The following is a 9511-nucleotide window of genomic DNA, read 5'->3' as shown; positions in this document are numbered from 1 at the left end:
GGAACAATGAATAAGAACCAATAGAGTATACAGATAATTTGTTATTTAATACACACCTTTCCAGTTAAGTTTTACTTTTTATCATTATTTGCAATAACTGTTGAAACTATCTTGTCCCAAATCCCCATAACAAACCCATTTTGTATTACTAGCAGGGTTCTAGTTTCAGAGGTATCTCTATTCATCTTGGAACTGTACGTTCCTAAGGGGAATTGAGTCAGGCGGTTGAGTTACCTTAGATGAATCTCACCCAGTTTATCAAAATTCCGAGGAAGCTTCAGTGAAATCAACATCTCCACAATAGGTACCAGAAATGGTAATAAATATCTAAAAGGCAACCTTGTACCGACATATTTTGAGTCCAGAACACAGTGTTGGAGACTAAGTACTGTCCAGGAGGACAGTTAGTAGAAGATAACTCTAGTTAGGAAACACAGGTAGAAGATAACTATAGTTAGGAAACAGGAAGGAAATCCTTAACTCACAAAGTGGATGGATTCCCAGTCCACAGATAATTCTGAATTGACTACATGAATATGCTGTTTAATGTTCATAGAACCATGGATGTTTTGTGTAATTAGTGACTGTTCTAGATTATAACTCCCATGAGGCAGAGGTTATTTGGAAATCAGAATTTTTTATTTTCAGTTTTTAGTACTAGTGCGCCTGTCCTCATTTTAACCTACCTAATGCTGTTTCACTCAAGTGTCTTTTCTTTCTTCCCTGTAACAGCTGTGCAGAAGATTCTGACCTCATTTGAGGCTTGCATATAGGAGAATATCCATTTCTCCATTGATTCAGAGAAGTATTATGTGCTGAAAAGGAAAGAAAAATGTGAAGTTTTAGTTCCTTAACACAAATATAATGAGCATGTTAACCTCTTTTTACTTTGTAACATTGCAGAATATTAATATACCAGTTCGAAATTATATATAATGAAGTAAATACTTACATACGAAGATGAAATACTCCTAAGCTGAAAATAACCAAAGTAAGATTCATTAAAAACATCTTCAGGAAGTGCTCAATTTCCTATAGTTGCTCCATTATGTGAAGAGGATGAAGAGGAAAGGTGATCTGTTCTCACAGTCTTCTAAATTACAGAATTTTACAGAGAAGATTTGTTCAGATCTGTAAATCTTGGCTGAATATGATCTGAATCCTTAAGTTAGTTCCTGCTTACCTTAAATCTGGGAACAACTCAGGACTAAGTAAGATTATAGAATACAACAGACTGGGATCTCTTGAGAGCAATAACCAGATTTCATCCATCTCCTGACAGTGCCTAGCACCATTCTTTCACTTTTTAAAGCAATGAATTTTTTTAAAACTTTAAGTCACTTAATGTCTCTGTGCCTCAGTTGCCTTATCTGTAAAATAGGGATAATAGCAGCTATTGTGGGATTGTGAGGATTAAACAAATTCCTGTAATAGTCATTAGAAGGATATCTGGCATAAGTATGCAATAAATGTTAGTTTCACCATGACTGTTGCTCTGTCTGAACCCCATATTTCCAGTACTGGATAAATAACTAAATTGTCTTCCTTTTTTGAAATGTTTGGAGATGTGGAAAGGATAGGGAAAAAATATGAAGGCCTAAGTGCCAAATTCTCACCAACAATGAGAAAAAAGAGTATGGTCTACCAACAGTGACTGGGACTCAGATTTCAAGATGGCAAAGCACCCTAAAAATGATAGACAAAATTTTTATACATAGATGCAAAGATCGGCACATTTACATCCACGTTAGCATGCAAAAAAAGGAACCTTTAAGTAGAGTGGAATTTGTGAGCAATCTCTGAAAGCCTAATATCTTACGAAATTTGAGAAGCAAACTGCAAAAGCACATGGGAAAGCGATGCCACAAAAATGTGATCAAAATCAAAGGCGCTCCAGACCTGGAGGAAAGAAAGAATTACCTGGAGTAACTAATAGAATGACTACACTTGCCAGCCTGCCAACACCTCCACCAGGGTCCTTGAGGCTTCAGTAGAGAAATGGATGGGTGGGTAGATAAGGCAATGCCCGGTGCCCCACTTTGTTTGAAACATGTCCTGCTCATCCATAACTGCCTCTGAAAACAGTATAGAGTGCACATTTCTAACTCTTCCATGAGAAGGATCCCATAAAAAGCAGTGGCAGAAGTTGTAACGGTGAATATCAACTTTAAAGATGAGAACACAAGACTCCAAAAATCTGACTACCAGTAGCGTAAAACAAAAGGTACAAACAACAAATGGAAGAACCATCTCTAGAAATAGTTATGGGTTCACAGAATACAGATGTACAGGTCTTCAAAATAACTAATATTGCCAAGAGAAAGAGGCAAAAGGCCAAGAGACCTCAGAAATGGGAAGTATAATTGTTGAAATTGTGAAACAAAACCATTGCTCACTGCCCTGAATAACAGAACGGTCATATCTAAAAGTCAAGATCATTGGATTGGAAGAGTAATTCCACAACTCAAAGTAATAGAGTGATGGAAATATGAAAAAAACGACAAACCAAAATAGGTTAACAAAGGATTGAATAGAATGAATGGGATGTAATATTTGAAGAAATGATAGCCAAAATTTTTTACACATTGATAATTAACTCTGTTTCAATAACTCACTTGAGCATCAAAGCAAATGAAAAAAATATATATATATAGCACATAAGTATGAAGACATCCTAACAGTTACCAGAGAAGGGAAAAATTACTGCAAAGGAATGAGAATCAGATTGCCAGAAAGCAAAAGCACAAACCCACAGCCAACATCGTCCTCAGTGGTGAAAAACTGAAAGCATTTCCACTAAGATCAGGAACAAGACAAGGTTGCCCACTCTCACCACTCTTATTCAACATAGTTTTGGAAGTTTTACCCACAGCAATCAGAGAAGAAAAGGAATCCAAATTGGAAAAGAAAAAGTAAAGCTGTCACTGTTTGCAGATGACATGATACTATACATAGAAATCCTAAAGATGCTACCAGAAAACTACTAGAGCTAATCAATGAATTTGGTAAAGTAGCAGGATACAAAATTAATGCACAGAAATCTCTTGCATTCCTATACACTAACGATGAAAAATCTGAAAGTGAAATCAAGAAAACACTCCCATTTACCACTGCAACAAAAAGAATAAAATATGTAGGAATAAACCTACCTAAGGAGAAAAAAGACCTGTATGCAGAAAATTATAAGACACTGATGAAAGAAATTAAAGATGATACAAATAGATGGAGAGATATACCATGTTCTTGGACTGGAAGAATCAACATTTTGAAAATGACTCTACTACCCAAAGCAATCAACAGATTCAATGCAATCCCTATCAAACTACCACTGGCATTTTTCACAGAACTAGAACAAAAAATTTCACGATTTGTATGGAAACACAAAAGACCCCGAATAGCCAAAGCAATCTTGAGAACGAAAAACAGAGCTGGAGGAATCAGGCTCCCTGACTTCAGACTATACTACAACACTACAGTAATCAAGACAGTATGGCACTGGAACAAAAACAGAAAGATCAGTGGAACAGGATAGAAAGCCCAGAGATAAACCCATGCACATATGGTACCTTATCTTTGATAAAGGAGGTAGGAATGTACAGTGGAGAAAGGACAGCCTCTTCAATAAGTGGTGCTGGGAAAACTGGACAGCTACATGTAAAAGTATGAGATTAGATCACTCCCTAACACCATACACAAAAATAAGCTCAAAATGGATTAAAGACCTAAATGTAAGGCCAGAAACTATCAAACTCTTAGAGGAAAACATAGGCAGAACACTGACATAAATCACAGCAAGATCCTTTTTGACCCACTTCCTAGAGAAATGGAAATAAAAACAAAAATAAACAAATGGGACCTAATGAAACTTCAAAGCTTTTGCACAGCAAAGGAAACCATAAACGACCAAAAGACAACCCTCAGAATGGGAGAAAATATTTGCAAATGAAGCAACTGACAAAGGATTAATCTCCAAAATTTATAAGCCACTCATGCAGCTCAATAACAAAAAAACAAACAACCCAATCCAAAAATGGGCAGAAGACCTAAATAGACATTTCTCCAAAGAAGATATACAGACTGCCAACAAACACATGAAAGAATGCTCAACATCATTAATCATTAGAGAAATGCAAATCAAAACTACAATGAGATATCATCTCAAACCAGTCAGAATGGCCATCATCAAAAAATCTAGAAACAATAAATGCTGGAGAGGGTGTGGAGAAAATGCTGGAGAGGGTGTGCACTGCTGGTGGGAATGTGAATTGGTACAGCCACTATGGAGAACAGTATGGAGGTTCCTTAAAAAACTACAAATAGAGCTACCACATGACCCAGCAATCCCACTACTGGGCATATACCCTGAGAAAACCATAATTCAAAAAGAGTCATGTACTAAAATGTTCATTGCAGCTCTATTTACAATAGCCCGGAGATGGAAACAACCTAAGTGTCCATCATCGGATGAATGGATAAAGAAGATGTGGCACATATATACAATGGAATATTACTCAGCCATAAAAAGAAACGAAATTGAGCTATTTGTAATGAGGTGGATAGACCTAGAGTCTGTCATACAGAGTGAAGTAACTCAGAAAGAGAAAGACAAATACCGTATGCTAACACATATACATATGGAATTTAAGGGAAAAAAATGTCATGAAGAACCTAAGGGTAAGACAGGAATAAAGACGCAGACCTACTAGAGAATGGACTTGAGGATATGGGGAGCGGGAAGGGTAAGCTGTGACAAAGCGAGAGAGAGGCATGAACATATATACACTACCGAATGTAAGGTAGATAGCTAGTGGGAAGCAGCTGCACAGCACAGGGAGATCAGCTCGGTGCTTTGTGACTGCCTGGAGGGGTGGGATAGGGAGGGTGGGAGGGAGGGAGACGCAAGAGGGAAGAGATATGGGAACATATGTATATGTATAACTGATTCACTTTGTTATGAAGCAGAAACTAACACACCATTGTAAAGCAATTATACTCCAATAAAGATGTAAAAAAAAAAAAAAAAAGCAAAAGCAGATGCAGGAAAAAACAATGGCGACTTTTGAAAGCCCTCATGAAAAACAGTAAACAGAATTCTAAGGTAGCCCTCAAGATTTCTTGCCACCCAAGATAAAGAAAGCAGAGAAAGATGTTAAATAGTAAAATAGGATGGCAGACAATTCTAAACTCATTTCTACAAAGGGGTAGCTAGAATTGTTAGGTTTTAAAATATATATACCTGGCATGTGTTGGTGTTCCAATAGTGTCCACTCGTTTTCTAGAGTATTTTAAAGCAAATTCCAGGCAAATTTCAACTCATCTCTTCTAAAAGGAATCTCACCACCACCCCTAGTCTTGTAAAAGCACATCAGAAACCTTAACCTTCACTAAAGTGATGCTTTTTATTTAATTTTACTCAAAAGTTTTCTTCACACTTTCCCCCTTTTACTCTTTGGTGTCTTGTAAGGTTGTAGTGGACTCTTGATGCATGGCAATTCAGAGTGTAACTCACACCTTCTCTTCACCTGTCCTGATGATAACCCTCCCAGTCTTTCAGTGCTCACTTGCCCAAATCTTCTCCTAAATTCCATTTTAAGATACATCTTGGGGCTTCCCTGGTGGCACAGTGGTTGAGAGTCCGCCTGCTGCTGCAGGGGACATGGGTTCATGCCCCGGTCTGGGAAGATCCCACATACCGTGGAGCGGCTGGGCTCGTGAGCCATGGCCGCTGAGCCTGTGCGTCCGGAGCCTGTGCTCCGCAACGGGAGAGGCCACAACAGTGAGAGGCCCGCGTACCGAAAAAAACAAAAAGATACATCTTGGCCCAGCATCTCTCCTGTCTCCTGCCTTCCCTTTCATTTATACATTTGATAACTTTATAGAGAGCCAGTTACATGCCAGGCACTGTGTTATACCTTGGGGACACAGTGGTGAGCAAGAACAGGCATGGACCATGCCCCTGATGTAGTTTATACACATTCTCAAAAACCGCAAGTAATGTGTGGTAGAAAACAGAAGTACTATTGATAGAAGATACTGAGTATAACTAGTAAGAGAGCTCTAGGAAAGGCTTCCCAGATAAAGTGTTAGATTACAAAATACGAACAGAAACAGCTGCTGGATAGTAAGGGCAAGGAAGAGAGAATGATAGAAAGGCCCAAGGCGCCAGGGAACAGGAAAAATTTGGCAAGTGAACAGCAGCCAGGTAGCTTAGAGTAAGGAGGCATGGTGAAAACCACGAACAGGTAGGAAACAGCGTATGTAAGTAGGGCTTTAGGGATACTCTATTAAAGAATATTCCCTCTGTCAAATATTTTAAAGGATGGGGATGGGAAGCACGTGTGACATAATTAGATTTACTTTTTGAAAATATAAGTTGCTGCAGGGATTGAAGGGAAATAAAACTTGATTAGGCTATTTCAGGAGTATAGATAAGGGATCATTAAGTTAGACTGAAATTGGTAGAAATATAGAGAAGCCGGTTTGAAGCATAAGATCACACTGATAATGGGGTTTAGATACGAGGACGTGTGGGTGAAGAAGGCTGAGCCTTAGGGTTCTGACTTGCGTGGGTTGTGGTGCTATTCCTCTCTGTGCACTCTGAAAAATAAAACTTTATTTTGACATAATTTCAGACTTATAGAAAACTTGGAGTAATACAAAGAAGTCCCATATATTTTTTACTCAGATCCCCCAAATGTTAACATTTTACCACACTGGCTTCATCTTTCTGAATGCCAACGAAATACTGACATGATGCTTCTCTACTCTAAATATGTCAATATGTATTTTTCAAAAACAAGGGCATTCTCTTACATAGCCACACAACTATCAAAACCAAGAAGTTAATAATTAACTATTAGCTAACTATAGAGTTCATTCAAATTTCACCAATTAGTCCTATAATGTCCTTTACAGAAAATCCTGATCACTCTCCATTCAGTTGGCAGGTCTCTTTAAAGTTTTCTCGTATCTGAAATAATTCCATTATCTTGTCTTTCATGACCTTGAATATTTTGATGAGTATAGGCCCTTAAGTTGGCTTTGGTATCTCCTCACAATTGGCAACTAATCAATTCTTCAGTTTGTCTTTTCCCTACTTTCTTGTTACCTGAAGTCAGCAGTTCTGTCATAATTGCTAACTCTAAAGGAGAGTATTGGATAAATCCAAGCTCTGAGGTAAAGCACAAAAACATCTATTTACTTTCACACAATTTGCCCTACAGGAATACCAGGCTATTTGTATATACTTGAACACATCACAGTGTTTCATGGCTCCATGACAAGTTATGTGATTTTTTCCATTCTAAAAGCTTGTTACTGAATATGGGCCAACAGTATTTGAACCACCAGGGATCTTATTAGAAATATAGAATCTCAGACCCCATTCCAAACTTTCTGAATCAATCTGCATTCTAACCACATCACCAAAGTAATTTGCACATTAAAACTTGAGAAACAATGATTTGGAAAATTTGACTCTTCCTCTAAATTCCAGTTAAGTATTTAAAGCTATACTTGGCATCACCATCTTTCTGAAGTTCCTCTTTTTGCCCTTTTCCCATAACCCTTAACTTCTCTTCCTCTTCCTCTACCTTCTGCTAGGCAGAGTTATACACTCACCTCCCCCCTTTTTAAGAATATTTTTTATCATGTCTGTACCCTTAACATCATTTAATAGTCATTTGTGTGTCTGCTTCCCCATCACATTATAATTTCTTTAATTTCCTGTGACGCCTTTGATTTTTCAGCACTTAATTGTCTACCTGGCACAGAGTAGGTACTCAATAAATGTTGGACTCTAGTTTTACTTAATTCTGTAGAAAAGAAAAATTAATGGCCAGCTGTTTAAGACGGATATGGGATGAAACCTAATTAATAATTATTTGGATTGAGAGTGGTAGGGAATGAAGAAAATAGGGGAGGAGAGATTGGTATACAAAAAAATACTTCATTGATGTGCCTAATGTTACTGTAGCATTCAATTCAAATGTCTTCCATTTCCTAGCTTTTAATTTCCCATTACTAACATGTCATTACATTATTGATACAGCACTAAAAATTTTGAGCCTAACATTTACACTGCCCTTTTTTTTTTTTTTGGTTGCACAGCTTGTGGGATCTCAGTTCCCTGACCAGGGATTGAACCCAGGCCACGGCAGTGAAAGACTGGAATCATAACCACTAGCCCACCAGGGAACTCCTGTACACTGCCCCATTTTTTAAAGTCAGATAAATAATACAGCAACATTAGAAGAAATATAATTACCTTTGTTTTTGCATATTCCCTTTCAGTCATATACATATATTTCATATTAATATTTCAAATGTAATGATTTTATTTGGATATATGTATAACTATTTTTTTAAATCTGGTAACTCACTCATCATTGTTATGTTTTCAGATGGTCACCTAATATTCCTGATTAGAGACAGTATCATTTAACAGCTATTCCCTAGCTGTTGGAGCTACTTGTTATCATCATGATATTATTTGTATTATGGACATTCTTAAAATAATCATCTTCATGAACACATTTTTTAAGTAAAAAATTTTTAGTCTCAGGATAACTTCCAAGTAGAATTAAATCATGAAAAGTAAACATAACCTATATTTTCCTGTATTTCTTTAGTGTTTTTTCCAAGCATAGGCAATTTTTTCTTGCCTTAGTGCTTTTTTTTCTTTCTCTAACTTTTGACTGTGGAAAAATTTCAAGAAACACAAATGGAAAATGGAGTAATGAACTCCCCTGTACCTATCATTCAGCATCACGAATGCTCGTGACCAATCTTGTTCTCTCTCTCTCCCACAAGCTTTTTTTTTTGCTGCAGTATTTTAAAGCACATCCCAGACATCATATCTTATCTACATTATGTGTCAGCTTGAATCTCTAATAAACTAACAGATAAAATGTGTATTTATGTAACCACATGCATTATTACATCTAACACAATAATTAATATGCAACAGCCAGTCCATGTTCAAATTTCTCTGTCTCAAAAATTGTGTGTGTGTGTGCGTGTACAGCTGAGTTGTTCAAATCAGGATGCCCAAGCGGCCCGTACATTGCATTTGGCTGATACAAGTATAAACATTTTTACATGGTTATAATTGTACCATCCATAGAAGTAAAACATTTGTCCTTTAATATCACTTAACATTCTTTGATAAATGTTTCCATCCTTAGATGAACTTTTATGATCCTTTAAAAGGCTGTATATTCCACTGTGATAGACAGTTAACCACATTCCTACTGTTCTCTTCAAGTTTTCTTTAATTTTTCATTACCACAAATAATGTTAAGATAAATATATTTGTGAATAAATGTGGTTTCATATTTAGGATTAGACTAGGTTCTTGGAAATGGATCTGTTGGATCAGAGTACAGAGTTAACAGTTTAGCAAACATTTATTGTGAACAAGTACACAAGTTTTTTTTTTTCCCTCAATGAGCTTATAAAAAAATACGTAGTTTAAGGGCCTTGTAATGCACTTCACAGTACTTCCCAAAAG

General features: G+C 36.9%; 1 protein-coding gene across 6 annotated transcripts in view; it reads right to left on the bottom strand.

Annotated features, from left to right (window-relative positions):
* KANSL1L (KAT8 regulatory NSL complex subunit 1 like) overlaps nt 1-9511 on the bottom strand; it is a 155580-nt gene that overhangs the window by 8927 nt on the left and 137142 nt on the right. For all 6 annotated transcript variants that reach the window (XM_089916426.1, XM_022567577.3, XM_022567571.3 and 3 more), the window contains one exon: nt 687-815. In XM_089916426.1, the coding sequence (XP_089772552.1) occupies nt 687-815 (129 nt within the window). The remainder of the gene's footprint in view (nt 1-686; nt 816-9511) is intronic.

Source organism: Delphinapterus leucas, chromosome 8 (genome assembly GCF_059928025.1).
Source record: "Delphinapterus leucas isolate spDelLeu-1000000601 "Yukka" chromosome 8, BTC_Dleu_Yukka2, whole genome shotgun sequence".
Taxonomy (NCBI): domain Eukaryota; kingdom Metazoa; phylum Chordata; class Mammalia; order Artiodactyla; family Monodontidae; genus Delphinapterus; species Delphinapterus leucas.
Note: the sequence above shows the minus strand (reverse complement) of the source record. Positions and strands in the feature narration are given on the sequence as shown.